This window comes from Ursus maritimus, unplaced genomic scaffold, assembly GCF_017311325.1.
Source record: "Ursus maritimus isolate PB19 unplaced genomic scaffold, ASM1731132v1 scaffold_18, whole genome shotgun sequence".
NCBI classification, from domain to species: domain Eukaryota; kingdom Metazoa; phylum Chordata; class Mammalia; order Carnivora; family Ursidae; genus Ursus; species Ursus maritimus.
In genome coordinates this window covers 16,291,503-16,311,057 of record NW_024424230.1, presented here as the reverse complement: position 1 = coordinate 16,311,057, position 19,555 = coordinate 16,291,503, and the positions used below count along the sequence as shown (strand labels likewise).

Genomic DNA, 19,555 nt, shown 5'->3' with positions numbered 1-19,555 from the left:
TGGTTATTTTTACCTAAGGAAACAGAAGAGCGTTTCCCAGAAAATATTCTTCGCTGGTTTCCAAATTCAATTTGCAAGGTTAGTTCTGACTCAAAACAGCAGTATTTATAATGTCTCACAGTATTTAAAGGAACTGATTATTCAATTTGCTTTGCTATTTTATCGCAAGCTGCTTACCCCGGAGCTTTTCTTATAGTTATAATTGTAAATTACACTACCGTGGCAGTTCTGTTTCTAAAACAGTCCGTTGCAAAACTATGTATTTATCTAGGGAAGCGCTATAATTACAGTCCACTATCACACCTCTAACTCAGTTCCAGAAAGGGTGGGTCCAGTCCAAGGATAATTTTCTGACCCTCAGGTCAAGTTTAATTGGATCGGTTATTTCTGGAGAATAAACTTTTTTTTTTTTTTTTTAAGAACAAGGAAACCCTGCATCTGCTGATTGGAAAGGATGGTGTGGTGTTGACAAGAGTCAGGAGAAAGCAGAGCTGCATGTGTCAAAGGGATGACCCTGTCTTGGAAAGGGTAGAAGATGTGTCTCTACTAAGTAGATAAATGGACATTTATCCTTGGTTTTCTCAGTTCTGCATCTGATCACTTTCCAGGGGTAGGGAGTCTGCCATGGCTTGAGTCTCAGCAAGAGATGGGTCTTGCCTCCTACTCCGGAAACCAGAAGGTCACTGTCTCTGACCCCCAGCAGCCGAACCTGAGCATGGGATGGCCGCCACTTGGCCAAAACGGTGCTCCTGCTTTGCCTCTCAAGCAAAAGACACAAACAAGCAGGGACGTTTTGAATTTACTCATTCTGGTGGCGTGGTGGCAATGGCATTCCTCAGCTCCTCTCTTCACCGGGGAATCGGTCTGCCTTCAAGGAACCACTGAACCGTGTGGGATCCGGGCAGCGCCCGTCTCAGGGCGGGACATTTCAAAGCTTAGACTCTCGCTTCCCTCTAAGACACCATCGAAGTGGCATGACAATATCAGTTATTTTAGAAGAGACTTAACCAAGGTAAACAGAAGTGTGTGCCTGTCAATAGCCATGTAGACCCCAGCAGACCTTCCGTCCCCACATCCTGTCCCCTCACCAGCCTCACGTCCTGCCTCTTCTCCCTCGCCCCCCAGTTGTTCCTGTCACACCCTGTTCCCATTCCCTTCACGGGGCTGGCACTGGCTGTCTCCTCTGCCAGGAATGTCCTTCCCTCAGTTACTATTTCCGCCTGGGCCTTCTCCTTTCTTTCCCGTGGCTTCAGCAGTCCCCTTCTCAGCCTTTCCAGGTCACGCAGCTTACGACGTGCCCACCCTGCCCAACAGCACACAGCCATTCGCCTCTCTCTACTTCTTTCCCCTGCAGTCGATTTTCCTCCTGGCATTTACACGCTTGTTTGTCAACTGTCGTCCTCTGGGTACGTGCTGAGCTGCTGTGGGAGCTCTGCCGGTTTTGAAGTCCACGCTTGCCATTCCCTCGGGACAGAAGAGGCGTCCATTCTGCAGCCTGAGAGCGGCACGTTCCAGTTCTCTTTTCCCCACCAGGCTGATCCTTACTCTTGTCGGCAAAGACAAATCCTTGTTCCCTCCAAGCCAGGGCCGGCTGAAGAGCCGCTGACTGCGCCCTCCTGGAGAGCTAGTTACTTGAAGAAAATGACTGTGGCATTAAGAACAACATCCGCTGATTGCTGCTGCCTCGGGAGACGAGAAAGCCCTGCTTTCAGGAAGGGAACGCGTTATTTACTTTCATGTCCTATTTTTACGCCCAGCACATTGCATTGCATGAGACAGGTGCCGGCAATGTCTTCGTAAAGCAACCAAGTCTCCTTGAACCTCGATCCGTCATGATTTTATTTTTCAGGGATTGGGACAAGCATTAGAAGGGTCCCGAATGATTAATTACCCCAAACTAAGATTCTCTGTTTCCTTCTTCCATAGGTGGTATTTTAAAATCATTTTAGATGGTTTTTATTACTAATGATTCAAGCATGGCTCTGTGTTCTGCTCTTTAGGTTTTTTCCGCCAGTTGACAAAAGATGGAGTACTTAACACTGAATTCTAAGAGCTGTACCATTCCCACTTTCAGTGACTATAGACTATTGACAACAGAGTTGGAAATCAATTCAGGTGTCAGAGGTTTTTCTGTTTAGTGATTTTTTTTTTTTAAGAATAAAAAAAATGTTTAATCTCTACACCCAACATGGGGCTTGAACCTATAGCCCCAAGATCAAGCGTCACAAGTTCCACCGACTGAGCCAGTCCTGTTTAGTCACTCCTAAATATTCGGATTACCTAAACCTCTCGTGTTGGGAAGCCACCCCACCCCACCCTTTCTTTTTTTTTTTTAATGTAGGAAGGTAATTAAGCCCAGGAGAGACATTTGGAGCTGAGAGCTCTAAACCAACTCCTATTTGTTTAGGACTTAAGAGCTCTCGTTTAATCTTAGGAAACAACTTCGCGAGGCAGGATGATTTTATGATTTCACAGATGGGGAGACTGAAGTAGTCAACCACTTAACCCTTGTTTCTGGTGATCAGTTAGGTCCCCTTTTTAGTGGAAGTTTCTGCTTTCTCCAGGTAGCTCCAGGTTGGATGTTATCTTTCATTTTTTTGTACTGAACTTTCCACTTCTGCTTCAGTTTACGAACAACTCTGGAGGCGTGTGGTGACAAACTAATGCGTTCATGACAGAAAATAATTTTGAAGGAAGACTCAGAGGGTTTCAAGGCCAGAGAAGACCTTCAAGTTCGTTTGTATAAGGACCATTTGATGTGGGATTTCTTTTTTTTTTAAAAAGATTTTATTTATTTATTCGACAGAGAGAGAGACAGCCAGCGAGAGAGGGAACACAAGCAGGGGGAGTGGGAGAGGAAGAAGCAGGCTCCCAGCAGAGTAGCCTGATGTGGGGCTCGATCCCATAACGCCGGGATCACGCCCTGAGCCGAAGGCAGACGCTTAACCACTGTGCCACCCAGGTGCCCCTGATGCTGGATCTCTTGTCTAACACCCTGATCCAGCGTTCATCCAATACCTGAGCACTGCTATAACCTTTGAAAGAGCCCAGTTCGTCTTTGGGTAGGTTTGGCTTCTGGAAAGTTCTTTGTTATTGTTCTAGGACTTTCCCTTTGTAACTTGGATCTAATGATCTATTTTTTCAAGGAACTACTCAGCCTGTGTGCCTGAATCTTTTTTTTTCTTTAGTCCAATAACAATGACAGTAATAGTAAGTGGCCACAATAGTTATTGTTAATTAAGGGTCCACGTTAGGTCAGCCACTGTGACGTCCCCTGGTGTATATGTTATCTGGGTGTCTGGTGTATATATTATCATCTGCCAGGTGTGCAGGGCTATTTAGAATATAAACATAGTAGCTAATACGTCTCAGGGATTTATGATAGGCCAGATGTTCTCCTAGTAACTTTAAATGTATTCACTTAAATCTCAAAATAACTCTAAGAGGTTGAGATTATTGTTATCCTAATTTTCCAGATCAAGTAAATGGAGTAGAGAGACTGCCGTAGGTTCCACAGTTCAGTGTCAACTTTGCTCTTAGCTATGACGTAAATTGACTCTAAAAAAGCACAGGGGGATGAAAAGGGCACGGTGCCCGCCTTCATAGAGTTTCCAGGCTGCAGGAAAGGGGGACAGTCTTGGGGCACCTGGTGGCGCAGTCGTTAAGCGTCTGCCTTCAGCTCAGGGCGTGATCCCAGCGTTCTGGGATCGAGCCCCACATTCAGGCTCCTCTGCTAGGAGCCTGCTTCTTCCTCTCCCACTCCCCCTGCTGTGTTCTCTCTCTCACTGGCTATCTCTGTCAAATAAATAAATAAAATCTTTAAAAAATAAAAATAAAAAAAAAAGAAGTAGACAGTCTTCAGGGTGCGGAGGTAAAGAGAGTCTATAAAGGCAATGAGGGAGCACAGAGAACAGGCGCGTCTCCTTGCCTACGGAGAAGCCCAGGAGGACTTCCTGGAAGAGCCAACATCTTCTAGAAGCAGGAAGATAATGTCCAGGAGAAGGTGGGCTCAGAGAAGGGCCCTGGGGACAGAAGGCCCAGCATGAGCAAAGGAACAGAGGTGAGAGACAGTGGAGTGTTTGCGAGGGAGGGTGCTCTGGTCTGAATGTTTGTGTCGACCCCCAAACCCATATGTGGAAATCCTAAGCCCCAAAGATGATGGTATTTGGGAGTGGGGCTTTGTGGCAGTGATTAGGTCCTGAGGGGAGAGGCTTTGAGGATGGAATTTGTGTCTTTAGAGAAGAGACCCCAGAAAGGTCCCTCGCTGCCTCCACCCTGGGAGGGCACAGGGAGAAGGCACCGGTAAGGCTCTGGAAGGGGGCCTTCACCGTAATGTGAGCCTTGAGCCTGGAGAACCGTGAGAAATGAATTTTTGTTCAAAACACCCGGTCTGGGGCGTTTTGTTATAGCAGTCCCAACAGACTCAGACCGAGGGTAGAGGTCTGGGATGCTGGAGGCTGCCGTCCAGCCCGCGAGCAGGACGCATACCCGAGTCCCGGCCGCCCACAGGTGTGGGTGTGTTCCGGCTGCGTAAACAAGGTTTGCACCACGTTTGAAATGTAGTTAGGGAGGTTACTATTTCAAGAAAGCCTTTCTGGAAGGAGAATATTTACACCGCGAGGAATCCAGAGCCACACATTTGATGTTTTCTTAAAGTAGATGAACACCGTTACCATGGGCTTTTGTCAGCATCGTTTCCTTCCCAGCCTGTGTGTCTCAGCCCCCACGTGAGGATGCAGGAGCTCGCTTGTCCTGCTGCGGAGCTGGCCCTCTCCGTGGGGGAGGTCATGACTCCCACGCCTCCATCGCGTTCAGGTCCGGCGGACACATTCACAGAGGCGTAAGATAGCCAGGCGATCGCGAAGAAGCCCTTCGTTGCTTACGATCTATCTGAATGTTTCATAGGTCGGATTCATAATCATTCTTGGAAAAAAGCAAATATTGCCCCTTAACATCCTCCGTCTATCTTTTAAACCCAGAGATGTCCACAAGACCATCTAGCTGGGGAAAATCCGGCCTCTCCGTGGTAGGCGGCAATGTTAATCTGCGTAGCTAAAGGAAGCCAGGTGGTCAGCGGCCCCCACATCCACAGCGCGAGTTTAATGAACAATAACAAGTTGTGTATAAATCGGTTTCCATGGTTTGTTCATCTCAGCTGCTTTGCAGGTGGCTGAGGACTCACAGCTTATCTCTGCGTGTTAAGGACTGAGGCATGTCCCATTCCCCCCGCCCAGCACATTAGAGACGAGTGTTTCGTAAATATAAGGCTCTTTGTCTAAGAGGGGAATTTTACCCTGACAGGTTAAGGGACAACGATGGTCCTGACTTTATTATTTTGTCTTCTGTCTTTTCTGTTTCAATTACCTTTTGTGTTTCCCGCAGGAAACATTTCTCTCAAATGCATGCAAGACACTGATGAGTTCCTTTCTGATCTGAATTCAGTGGAGGCCAAAGAATACGCTCTAAGAAGTAAGTAGGTTTTGCTGTCCTGCTGGATGGTGAACAGAGGGCAATCTGAACTTTGTGCTGGGAGGATTCTAGAAAAACCCTTGATAATTAAAAACACAGAACCAAAGAGGGAAGGCGAGGTGCGCCTCAATTTACAGATTGCTCCAGGAATCATGGAGGGAGGAGGAATTTTTATTGCACAAGGGCAAGAGAGGAAGTGGTATTTAATTTTAGCCAGAAGGAATCTCATGAGGACCAACCTCTTAAATAAGACCAGAACTGTTTATAAATTGTAAGATGTTGTTACTATTATCGAAGTTGGTAGCATTTTGCCGTCGTATGAGATAACTTACTAATTTCTTTCTCTAGATGTTTAGTCTGCTTTTGATGATGAATTACTTCATTATTTAGGGGACAAGGTTTACCCATTATGCATTTGACGATAAATTCTGAGGACGGTGAATTTAGGTGAAGGCACTGGCCCACGCCGGAAGAAGTCCGACTGTAGCCAAAGCTCTTTGCATGTCATAGGCCGCCATAATTTATTTTTTGTTAGTTTCCCCAAATTATTCTCACATCTAAAGGGACACCTACCTTTCTGCCAGGAAGGGGTAAGAAATCAGATTCTTTTTCGGTGGGGTAACCTCTCCTGGAGAATGATTCATTGTGGATGCTGCAGGAAACCACTAACGAGAAGCAATGTAAAAACTCAACTCTTTCCAAAGCCAGAAAAACCATCATCGCGATTTCCATTTGCATTTGGACACGTGACTAATTTATTCTGTGTTGGAAAACAGTAGCAAATACACATCATACAGGCAGACAAAAGTTTTGATCTAATATGGGGGGATTCAAAATAGCCCGTGATCGGAAGCAATTGCCATTCGACACTGGATTACATGTCCTGATATTCAGTGCGACGTTGGAAAACATATAAATCCAACTCATTCAATGGCCATCTTCAAATCCCATTTTAGAGCTGATGATGTTTTGTTAGAACACTGGCTGAAACCAAACAGGGAACATTCTGACAAACCCGGGCCAAACACGCTGGCCAAGAAAATCCCAGGGTACAGGGACTGGCTGAGACCGCTGGTGATGAGGTGGTGGTGCGTGTTGTCATTGTTAGTCAACACAGCCGCGTTGACACACTATTTGCCTTACAAGTTACTCTGGTCATGTTCCAACAATATTCCGTCTGTAGGGGCCTGGAAACTGAAAAGCTTTTTTCTTTAGTGAAAAAGGTTTCCCAAAGGTCAATGGTCCAAGAAAGAATCAAATGATTTATACAAATGGGCTAGACGACCATTAGTTAACTGAGTAGATGAAAGCTATCTGTAGTTGTTGTAATCGATTTGCTTTCTAACGCACCAGAAAACACTTGACGCTGTTGCTTCGACATTTTGCCTGAGAGTTTTGGGTACAGAGCGTGATTCTGACCTTTCTTCTCAGCATGGTTTTCCTGACAGTCATGCGGATGGAAAAATGATGAGTCAATATTTAGAGAGCACTTTTACGTGGGGGGTGGCTCCCAGCTTGCACGAGGGCTGTCCCACCGAGTTCCGGCAGGCCCGCTCTGAGCAGGGAATTTTCTCTATTTTATAAATGACAAAAGGGAGCCACAGCGATGTAAAGCATCTTGCCCAAAATAAGTGGCAGAGATAGGGTTTGAGCCCAGGTCATTGGATTCCCAAGCTTGTGCTTTCAATCACTGCCTAAAATAAGCAGCGAGAGAAACATGAAAAAACATGGCAGGAAGGAATAAAGCAGCACCACATGGGCCAATGTTGGGGGAATATGCAGAAAGAACATCAACGAAGAAAGTTGTGGAAGAATACATGCGGGATCTAAAGGGACCAAATATGACATTAGGCTGCTGTGTTGTTTGGGGAGACAGGTATGTGTCAGACAGACAGTGGAAAGAGACGCGTGAAAATGATGACCTCCAAATGGAGTTAGACGTCGTCTTGGAGTGGGACCAGCTGGTCGGGCTGGGGGCGCGATTGGGGTCCTGTCAGATTTCAAATGATGAATCACGTTTCACTTTTTAAGCTGGGTGATAGGAACATAGGTGTTTCTTATTTTCCTCTTTATGCCTTCTTAGCATATTAAATGTCACGTAATCGTGTGTGAAAGCTCCCTTTCCAGCCCAGAGCCCAGAGAGGACAGCGGCACTTGGAATATATGTTGTCAGATGCTCTACCCCCAAGCTATATCCCCATAGGCACTCGGTATATATGTACATAATTTAATGGGCGGATGACCAGAATACATATTAGAAACTCCATTAAAAGGAGACATTGAAGTTGTGTTATGTTTCTTTGGTCCTGGTAGACACCTGACTGGCTATTTCTGCAGATCTTTTGCCATGGCCCACCAGGTTCTCCGACATCCATTATCTTGGGATCCCGTCTCTCCATAAACTTATCACACCTTCCCTGAGCACATGGCGGCTTCTTGCCTCCAGGCCCACAGCATCCCCAACCAGGTCACACAAACATCTTTGGCTTGGATTAGAATACCCACTTGGAGAGTGTTGTGGGTTGAATTGTGTCTTCCAAAAAGATATGTTGATACCCTAACCCCTGGTCCCTGTGAATGTGATCCTGTTTGGAAATAGGGTCTTTGTGGATGTGCTGAAGTTAGGATGAGATCGTGCTGGGTCAGGCAGTGCCCTAGGACAATGGCTGGTGTCCTTGTAAGAAGGGAATTTCTACACAGAGACCCACAGGGAGAGTTGCCGTGTAAGGACAGAGACAGAGATCGGAGGGCTGCATCTACAAGCTAGGGAACACCAAGCATTGCCAGCAACCACCAGAAGTTAGAGGAGAGGCATGAACAGATTCTCCCTCAGAGTCTCCAAAAGGCACCAAGCCCGCGGACCCCGTGATTTCAGACTTCTGGTCTTCAGAGCCGTGGCACGGTACAGGTCTGCTGTTATAAGCCACCCAGTTGGTGGAAATCAGGACAGCACCAGGAAAGAAACACGGGAAACTATGGGCTCCCAAACACACCCTCCGGATTAAAAAGGTATGCATCTATTTCAGAGACAAAAAACAAAACACAAAACAAGCGGTCTCAGGTAGATGCTGGAACTCATTTTCTCTGAGATACACCCGGCCCGCCCATGCCCATTTCATAACATCCACCCGGGCCATTTATAACACCATCTGCCACAGAGGCCTTTCAGGGGGTGCTATTTATATGGAATTAAAACTGTGCTCAACAGAGCGAGGCCCCCCCTGGGTTCACATGATGTCTGCATGTTCCTGCACTTAATTCCTCAGGGACGGAATGGGGGGGGGGGGGGGCTCTGGTTCCCAAGCAGTCTGCAGGGCTTTTCATTTCCTGTTTTCTCTAATCTCATAACATCCTTGAAATCTTCCCCAAGCAGCTATTTGTGTTTTAAAAATTGTTAACCCCTCAAGTCCCTTCTCCCCGGTCCCCATGTCAGGTTTCTCAGCCCACCCGATGGCGGGGTTGCTGAGCTTCCTCCTCTGATAACTTACCCCCTCTGGCTTCCTTGTTCATCTCTTGGAATGATTATTTCCTGTCTCTTCTCTGTGTGTCTCATCCTCTTTCCTGGAAGGCAAGGCCCGTGGTTTATACCCTGTTACAGGAGACAAGCTGTAGGTCGGTACCTACTGGGCTAGCCGGTCACTGGTCCCAGCTGAGCTTTTGTTCTCTTGTTATCGTTGGAGGACTGGCCCTCAACTTGATTTGGATTTGCAGACGTTGCTCTTTTCCCATCTGGCTGTGAGTCTGAAGGGCGTTTTCCTCAAGGCCAGCCCCTCCACCAGTGCCGGAGCTCGGGACAGAAAAACTGCTGAAACAAATGAAATCTCGTACTAGAGCAAGGGTGGCAGAGTGGCATCCACTGAAATGTCTGGATTAGCTGGATTTCAGACACATCCAGGCTGTAGTGGGCTGAAACATGGCGCCCCTACTGACATCGACATTCTCATTCCTGAGACCTGTGAGTGTTACCTCATATGGAAATAACATCTTTGTCCACGTGATTAAGTTAAAGATGTTGAGATGAGGAAATTATCCCGGATTATCCAGATGGGCCCTAAAGGCAATCACATGCACCCTTAGAGGTAGGAGGCAGAGGGAGATTTGACACACAGAGGGGAGGGTGCTGTAACCATAGAGGCAGACATCGGAGTGATGTGGCCACAAGCCAAGGGATGCCGGCAGCCATTAGAAGCTGGAAGGGGCAAAGAATGGGTCTCTCCTAAAGCCTCTAGAAGGCATGTGGCCCTGCCGACATCTTGATTTCTGCCCAGTGATACTGATTTTGGACTTCTGGCCTCCAAAATTGTGAGAGAACAAATATCTGTGGTTTTAAGCCACCAAGTTTGTGGGAATTTGTAATAGTGGTCACAGAGAACTAATACCCTGCTATTCTTGGTCTCCAAGTCCAAGATTAATAGTTGACCAGACACAAGGGGGACTTCCAGAAGGTGTTTGTAAAAAGCTGCTTTAGGAACTTCGGATATCAAATTGATAGCACATTCGGATCTCTTTCTTACTAACAAGGAGATCTCTGGCAACAGATGGCTAGTGTTTTCTGTGTATGCCCTGTATCATCGACAATAGTGCCAGGACTATTCAATTCTAGTTTTTAAAATTCTCCAACGTAACACAGCGATCTGGTAGGTGCTTAATAAATATTTGCTGATAATGCTGTAGATGATCCTTACTTTCAGGATTTCTTTGTGGCTTAGCATTCTAGAAGCTTCTGCTGCCTTCAGCGTCATGGTATAAGTGCATCCATATTTTACAACATTAAGACCACTGACCAGGGTCTGTCTTTCCTCCTTTCAAACCCAGAAATTAATCAGCTCCACATTTTAATATCCACATATTATCACCACCATGTGAGAAAGCAATCTGTCTGCCAATTAGCCCAGCAGAATTAAAACGAGTTGTTTTTCATCTTTTGGAAATGAAAATTTGGAACAACTGCCATGTGATTTGAAGCAGCAGGTGGGATTAATCATTAGTTTATCCTATGCCTTCCTCCCATGACAATCACTATGTATTTTTATTTGGATGGCGGCCTTGGCCCAGCATCTCGGGTTCCTGACAGAAACCAATTAAGCAGGAGGCAAGAAAAGGGCAACTTGTCCGTTTGAGTTCATAATCGGAAAGGAAGCAAATGCAATTGAAACTTGCGTGCATCCGAAATAATCTCAGCCAGAAAACCATAAATCCAATCAGTTTACAAAGCAGAACACCAACTGGAAAAATTAAAAAAGTGGAATTTGATCTTCTCAAGAGAATAATTGGGTATCTCTCTAAATTAGTCCTTTAGAGTTTTATCTAAGGATTAAGTCAAGCTCAGTATTGACATCTCTCTTGTTTTTATCTCCTTGGACTCTTATAGTTACAGATCCTTAAACTTCAGGCCACAGTGTTGGGAATACTCAGTGACAGAGAAAGGGAACAGGAGAATCATTTAGCTTATGTCTAATAAATGCATCTGGTTTTTTTAAAGTGTTGCTGGTTTTCTTGACACATGGAAGACCTCAAAATACATTCATGGAGCTGGATTTTGGGCATTTGAATTTAATTTTTTCAAAGTTTAGTTCCATCCAGCAAATGTTTTTTGAGTTCCTCCTCTGAGATATCCATTAATGGAAATAGGAACCCTCCCTTACATAGGAGACAGACAGGTGAACCATTACACGCCTTTAAGTGTGATCCACCAAGCAAGGGTCTAGACTGCTTCCCAAGGGAGACCATCCTTCTGCCGAGACCCAAAGGATGATTCCACATTTGCCAGGCAGACAGGAAGGAAGGACATTCCAAGCAGAAAAACAGACAAGTGCAGGCCTGGTGTGTTCTGTATAATGGAGCAGAGGAAATGGGTGTGGGTGTGGGTGTGGGAGGACGAGCCTGGAGAGGCAGGTCCGGTCACGAAGGGCCTTTTAAACCACTCTCAGGAGTCTGGAATTAAACTTAAAGATCAGAGCAATCAAGTCTGGCTGCACAGGGCATCACCTGGGAAAATTTAAAAAACCAGTTAATGCCCAAGCCACACCCTGACCTCATTCTTCATGAGGGTGAAACCTGGCCTGGGTCTTGGTGTTTTTTAAAGATGCCCCAGGGGATTCTAATGGCTGCCCAGACTTGAGAATCACAGCTCTAGATAAGAGGTCTGCAGTTTCCCTTTAAAGGACCCTATAGCAAATACTTTGTTTTTGTGGGCCACACAGCCTCTGTCGCAACTACTGAACCCTGCCTGTATCTAGAAAGCAGTGTTGACAACATATGTGTAAGCAAATGAGATGCTGTATTCCTATAAAATTTTACTTACAAAAACAGGGCCACAGTGTGCCAACTCCTACTCTAGATAATGAAATACCACTGAAGAATTTTTTTTAAAAATATATATTTAAAATTTTTTTATATTTTATTGTTTATATATTTACTAAATAATATACGAATCTATTCTCACTGTAAAAGAATCAAAACAATACAGACCAAGTTTAAGTAGTTTTTTGTTCCCTCATTTAATTCTCAGTCCCTTTCTTGGATAACAGCTCTTATCAATGGGTATATAGCCTTCTAGAACTTTCCAGAACCTTCTCCTTGCGTTTTTGTGCAATATGTACCTACTAGATATGTATCTACTAGAAAGATGTTGTTTTGCTTTGTAAAATTGAAAAATACATTTATTGTTCTTTTTTAAAAAAAGATTTATTTATTTGAGAGAGAGAGAGTACTCAAGCAGGGGGTGGGGCAGAGAGAGACAGAGAATCCTCAAGCAGACTCCCCACTGAGCATGGAACCCGACATGGAACTCAGTCTCAGGACCCTGAGATCATGACCTGAGCCAAAATCAGGAGTCAGCCGCTTAACCAACTAAGCCACCCAGGCGCCCCTACATTAATTGTTCATGAACTTCTTTGTTTCCCACAGAACAGTATGTCTTGGAGCATTTCCCATAGCATCAAATATAGATCTAACTCATTTTCATTGTTGCAGAGCATTATAAAATACGAAAGTACCATAGTTCATTTACCCTTTTCCTGACAAAGGTTGAACTATTTGACATTTCTGACATTAAATAGTTTTCGTCTCATAAAATGGAATTTTCATGTGGTTCAACCTAATAGTGTATGTCTACTTTTTTGCCTTTACAGGCATTATTGCCACAACCATCTTGCAATTGCATGCTTGTATGTGTTTCCTGGGGCAGATTCTTCTTCTTTTTTTTTAAGGTTTTATTTATTTATTTATTTGACAGAGAGAGAGAGAGAGAGACAGCCAGCGAGAGAGGGAACACAAGCAGGGGGAGTGGGAGAGGAAGAAGCAGGCTCCCAGTGGAGCAGGGAGCCCGATGCGGGGCTCGATCCCAGGACCCTGGGATCACGCCCTGGGCCAAAGGCAGACGCTTAATGACTGAGCCACCCAGGCACCCCAGCCTGGGAGGTTTTTAAAATCATATATTATTATTATTATTATTTTGTAAAGCACACGTGTAAGCAAAATGCAGTTCCTTCCATCTGATTTTTAGGTTAACTCTCAAAAACCCAACTGTTAGCAAAGACAAAGACAGAAATGCAAGAAGAGATGCATAATTGGCCAAGCTGTATGTGGAGTTTTTTTCCCACTCATTCTAAGGAACATCACCATCTCTAGTTATAAATAAGAACTTATATACCAAACTGACACGTAAAAACAGGGTATTTTGTATATTCTAGACGGCGAGAGGTTATGGGTTCAGGTCAAGATGGATTTGAACACACAGCTCTGATTCTTAGTTGAAGCACCCAGCGCTGATTCTGTGAGCCGTTAGAAAGGGGCAGATTTATGTGGCTGTGTACATTATTGACCATCTTTTGCCTCTTTATGAATCTGTAAAATGGAGATTAACATGATTACTCATAATCTCATAGGATTGTGTGAGGGGTAGACGAGACAATGGACAGAAGGCACTCAAAACAGCGCTGGGCACATAATCGTCTCCGTATGTTGGCTGTTGTTGGCATAATGTGAGGATCTGGCTCTGGCAGCATAGGTCTTACCGAGTAACTTTAAGGGAAAGTGATCAACTGGACCATATTAATCAAGCTTAGAAGAAAATCCAACTGTATCATGTTTACTATATTCTTTTTTTAAAATATTTATTTATTTGAGAGAGAGAGACAGAGAGAGTGACAGAGATAGCAAGAGAGAGCACGAGCAGGGAGGAGAGGGAGAAGCAGACTCCCCACTGAGCTGGGACCCTGATGAGGGACTCGATCCCAGGACCCTGAGATCAGGACCTGAGCTGAAGGTAGACGCTTATGACGGGGCCACCCAGGCGCCCCTACTGTGTTCTTGAAGCTAATGCCAGTGAATTGAGCGAATATGTGTACTACATGAAGCTGAATTATTGGAACAGACGGTCATCAAAGAGTTAACATAAGCACAGTAGGGGCGCCTGGGTGGCTCAGTCAGTTGAGGGTCTGACTCTTGGTTTCTGCTCAGGTCATGATCTCAGGGTCAGGAGATGGAACCCCGCACTGGGCTCTGTGCTCAGAGGGGAGTCTGCTCGAGATTCTCTTCCTCTCCTTCTCCCTCTGCCGCTCCCCTTCTCTCTCTCTCTCGCTAAAAGAAATAAATAAATCTTAACAAAAATAAAAACACAATAAGTATAATCAGAGAGCTAAAGGAGAATATCGGTAATACAAAGTATGAATAAAAAATCATGAAGGCAAGGGGCGCCTGGGTGGCTCAGGTGGGTAAGCATCTGACTCTTGATTTCAGCTCAGGATCTCAGGGTCCTGGGATTGAGCCCCACATGGGGCTCCATGCTCAATGCTTAAGGATTCTCTCCCTTGCCTTCTGCCCCTTCCCTAACTCACGCGTGCATTCTCTCTCTCTCTCTCTCTCTCAAATAAATAAATAGATCTTTAAAAATATCATAAAAGCAAGACAGACTATTAGAGTAAAACTAGTTGAAATGGATAAATAGCACAATAGATGGGATAAAGAGTAGGGTAGATGGAGGCCAGGGAACACAAGGAGCTGGGAGTTCCATTTAAGGGAACACTCCAAGTACAGCCGGAAGGAATAAAGAGCTGGGAAACAAACCACTAAGAGATTTTGAGGCCAGAAGTGCCGTCAGAAGGAGACACGTAACCAAACAAGCAGAAGGAAGGAAATATTTAACAAATAAGAGCAATATTTTCTCCAGAATTAAAAGAAGATAAAAGACATCAGATCGAACTGGTTTACAGAACGCCAAACCAGACTGATAAAGAAAATTCACATCGGCATACGCATCGGGACCGACCTAAACTTAAGAACATGAAACACGATGAGGAAATTGTAAAAATTTCCAGAAAGAAAGATAATCAGACACCTGACTTCGAAATGACAAAGGCAGAGCTAAAAGAGAAACCCTACGTGTATGGAAACTGAGTAACGTGTTACGCAGAGCCCTTGTGTCACAAAAAGACATGATGAGGGTTACCACCAAACAAGGTCACGAAACACTTAGAACGAGGAGTGACAATGAAAACACCAGCTGTCAAAATTAAAGATTCCGAAAATAGAAAAGCTGCCCAACACTTACTTTTTACAATACCTTTTTATTTTTAAATAATGGTAGATTTACGGGAAGTTGCAAAAATTGCACCGAAGTGTATCAATTACACCTACAGGTTTTCATTGATGGAGGTGACTGAGCGACAGCAGGAAGAGGACAATGCCACTGAAAGATTTTTATTGCTTTCGTTTCCCAAGATGGGGGAAGGCCACGCTGGGGGGCCACGTGGGAAAGTGTTTGCTCTAAGAATTGGATAGATCAAGGATGGGCCGTCTCTCCGCAGCCAGGGAGGCCACAAATGTCAGAGCGTCACAAATACAGAAAATAAGAAAATGTAGTTAATACAAAAATTGGCCCCATGATGAACGGATGCCAAGTGAAAAAATACTAGAATCCATGAACACACAGACTCAGAGGGGCCCCACGTCTTTCATTCAATTCCTCCTAATGGTTGCATTGAACATAATTATAGGACGATATAAAAAGAATTGTACAATGTGTGTGGGTAGCTCTGTGTTGTTATAGCACACGTGTAGACTGTGTAACCCACACCACAATCAGGACACAGAACTGTCTATCACCATAAAGTTCTCCTTTGCATTGCCAACATGTGTAATCCCTCCCTCTACTATTCCCAACTCCGGGCAACCAGTGTTAATTACGGTTGTTCCAGAAAATAAAAAGTGTGAAAGCTACCCAATGCTCCTTATAAATTTCATTGTAATTTTGATTCCAAAGCTAGAAAAGGGGGGAAAAGTGGTACAAGAATTGACAAGGAAGAAATAAGATTACAACACGAATAAGAATGCTTAGCAAATGTGCCAGATACCAAAACCTATTATAAAAATCAATAGCATTTTTCTACACCAGCAACAATCAATCGGAAAATATAATTGAAAATAAAACATCAAGAAAAATAGCCAACTATACACTATCTAGGAATCTTTTAAACAATCTGTGTTAAGATTACCAAGGAAAAATGTAAAATTTCACATAAGGACAGAAAAGAAGACTGACATCCAATGATGGCTTAATACAAAAATGATGTCAACTTACCCCCATATAATCTATAAATTTGGAGCAATTTCAGTCAATATTCTAGTTGGATATTTCAAGGAGCTCAATAAATGTTTCCTGAAATTTTCTGAATACAGATTTTCTGAAATTTGTATGAATCCTTAATGGTCTACAAATTAACTAGCTCAACTTTGAAAAGAAGACTAAAGGCAGGGGCGCCTGGGTGGCTCAGTAGGTTAAGCGTCTGCCTTCAGCTCAGGTCATGATCCCAGCATCCTGGGATCGAGCCCCGCGGTGGGCTTTCCGCTCAGTGGGGAGCCTGCTTCTCCCTCTGCCCCTCCTCCTGCTCATGCTCATTCTCTCTCCCGCTCTGTGCTCTCTCTTAAATGAATAAACAAAACCTAAAAAAAAAAAAAAGACTAAAAGCAGATATGCAGTATACTACAAATCCATAATACTAAAAACCATGTGGTTCCGGTATTAGAACAAGGACTGGCTTTGTAGGCATGTGACCTTTGCAGTCACACAGGCCCCACACTTCAAAGGGCCCCACACTTGATTTAAGTGTGATTTGCTGTCACCATCTCAATATTCTTAAACAAGAGGCTCTGCATTTTCATTTTGCATTAGCCCTGCCAATTATGCAGGCAGTCTTGACCAGAACAAAGGTTGTCGAAAGACTGGAACAGAAAGCGTAGGCTCAGAAGAATGGATTTCTGTCCAACAAAGGACGCCGTGGATAGGGAACCCACAGATAACCGACTGACTCTAAATGTTTTCAGTGAATCAGGTAGACAGGGACCAGTAGACAGAGTGACAAGGAGCTCTTGCACATCAAAGAGCAAATCCATAACCATGGGCAAAGGACACACACAGCACTTGACAGAAGAGAGTACTTCAATGGCTGGCTGACAGAAATACCCCGACTTTTTTGTAATTAGAGAAATGAAAGTTAAAACAACCGTATAGCATTTTATTTTATTATTTTTTAAAACTTTATTTATTAGAGAGAGAGCATGAGGGGAGGGAAGGGCAGAGAGAGAGAGGGAGAAGCAGACTTTGTGCTGAGCAGGGAGCCCAACGTGGGGCTCAATCCCAGGACCCTGAGATCATGACCTGAGCCGAAGGCAGACGCTTAACCGACTGAGCCACCCAGGTGCCCCTGGATAGCGTTTTAACTATCTTTTTTTTTTTCTTTCCTAAATAAACTCTACACTCAATGTGGGTCTTGAACTCATGACCCTGAGATCAACTGTTGTTTGCTATGCTAACTGAGCCAGCTAGCGCCCCTGGATAGCATTTCACATCCATTCATTGCCCAAAACAAGAAAGCTGGACAATGCAAAGAAGAAACAGGAATCAGCATCCCTGGGAAGGGTAGACTGGGGGAGTCACTCTGGAGCACAATCCGGTGGGATTTACCAGTGTTCGTTTACTTTATGACCCAGCAATCCCACTCGCAGGTGTATATCCTGAGCTAAGCCTCACGTAGGTCTGTATGGAGACACTCAGGGTGTTTCTGTGGGTTGCAGGCCATCTCTGTGTCTATCGCCCAGGGACTAGCTAAGTCTATGATTCTGATGAATTATTACAGGTAGTTAGAAGGTCTGGACTGTGAGCGCAGTAGCACCATAAACAGAACACGAATAACATCACCAACGTAGCACTGAGTGACATGTGTAGAAACAGGAAGTCCGAAGCACAAAATCATGTATATAAATTATAAATACACTTACACAAAAAAAGAACATCTGTGAATGAGAGGACAGACATCAAAAACGTACAGGGTCGGGGTAACGGGGAAGGGAGAGAGGAAGGAAGAGACGAGGGAAAATGAAAGGAAATGAATTATTTAAAGTGAGGGACACAAGGACACTTAAGAGCACAAACAAAAGAAGAGCTTCGCAGGGCCAAGGTGAAGAGCGTCGTTAACAGGGGAGCCTGGTGACGGCTCCGGACTGCTCCTGACGGTAAAAAAAATAAAATAAAATAAAAAATAAGAAAAAAAATTAACTGTCTAAAATGAGGTCCCACAAAACTGAGTAAAAAATTTTAAAGACTGAGTATTTTCTCCTGGCTGTATCAGGGAGAAAGAAAAGCTACCAATTTCTAGCTACATCTTTTTACTCCCTCAAACCAAGTACTACTTAAAAGAATTCATATTCCTAATTTTTTTTTTCCAGCAGCAGACCATGCCGCCGACCTGAGAACAGACAGCATTGTTCTCCCGCAGTGTAGACGGGCTGTGGATACAAGACGGAGGCTCGCGGAGTGGCATCGGAATGCCTCTGTCTCTCTTCTGTTTTCCAACATTTCAGATTGATGGCTTTACGAGGTGGAACTGAGTGCCCATAAATTCATTTCAAAATAACGCAAAGACCCTAACCTTACCTACTTCTTTTGCTTTGGAATTCAGTGTATGACTCCGTCGGGAAGCTTGGGAGCAACGTTCTCCACGGAAACGTGGACAGGCTGGGATCTTACAGCGAGTGCCTCTCCACGCGTGCTCCGTCGGGGAGTTTCCGAGGACAGTACTGCAAGCTTCGCATCGTGCAGGTGAGCGTGGGGATCTGCACTCATGCTCTCCGAGCACAACCGAACTTCATGATGGGGAACCTCATATAACTCCGTCGATTGTTTCTCTTAAAAAAAAACAAACCAAAACTCTTAAGATGTTTGGCAAAACATTAAAACTAAATTGCAAACAGCCCCACTTGCCTGTTTTAAGTGTGGGACGTGACAGGAGGCAGTTGTCCCCGAACCTCCTAGGCCTTCAGATATTCCCCCCGCTCCATCGTATGGGGCAGGCCTTCTGAACAACCTTCATGTGGAATCCAAGGTCAAGTCCCAGCCAGTGTTTCTGGGCATTAACTCCTGAGTCACCATCTGTTTCTGAAATACCAGAAGGAGGGCGGACTTCCCATTACCTGTAACCCTGTCCCAGAAACAGAGCTCCCAGATTGGAATTTGAGGCTATCTTAGCAGATGGGCCCGGACTTCTATGAACATCACTGCATCTGACTGAGGTCACAGGGCTCACTATCTTCAAAGCACGTTAGCTCTTTTGCTGCTGGAAAATAAAACCAGGAAAAACACGGCCTCCTGTTAAATACAAAAATAGACTTTATGATGTCACACCACATTAACAGAAAATAACAGGTTGGCTAAAAACAGTCATATAAAATAGCAATAAGAAATCCAAGCTCTCTAATTCTAATGCTATAAAATGGTCTTGCAATGGTTAACTATTGGAGCTAGAGAAATTATCACCCAACTCCGCTTGTCCCACCGAGGGTTATTATAATGATTGCTTGAGGGTTTAATCCGTGTGTACAAACGTCATATCTTATTTTTGAAGCAGATTAATGGTTTTGATATCAGAGCAAAAGGTCAGGCCTACACAGTCATGTACGATACATGTTTAGAAGCAGCATTCTGGAAATTTTTATTTATGATTTGATCTTTTCTTTATTGGGACAGGCATTCTAATCATGGGCTTGATTGATGAATAAAATCTTTTTAAAAGTTTTATTTATTTGAGAG

At 44.4% G+C, this 19,555-nt stretch overlaps 1 protein-coding gene across 1 annotated transcript in view; it reads left to right on the top strand.

Annotated features, from left to right (window-relative positions):
- The first annotated feature begins 5,315 nt into the window (after window positions 1-5,315).
- The window catches only part of LOC103676295 (O-acyltransferase like protein-like), a 58,263-nt gene continuing 44,023 nt past the window's right edge, over window positions 5,316-19,555 (top strand). Inside the window, exons 1-2 of the mRNA XM_008705459.2 lie at window positions 5,316-5,469; window positions 18,429-18,568. Of these exons, the coding sequence (XP_008703681.2) occupies window positions 5,316-5,469; window positions 18,429-18,568 (294 nt within the window). The remainder of the gene's footprint in view (window positions 5,470-18,428; window positions 18,569-19,555) is intronic.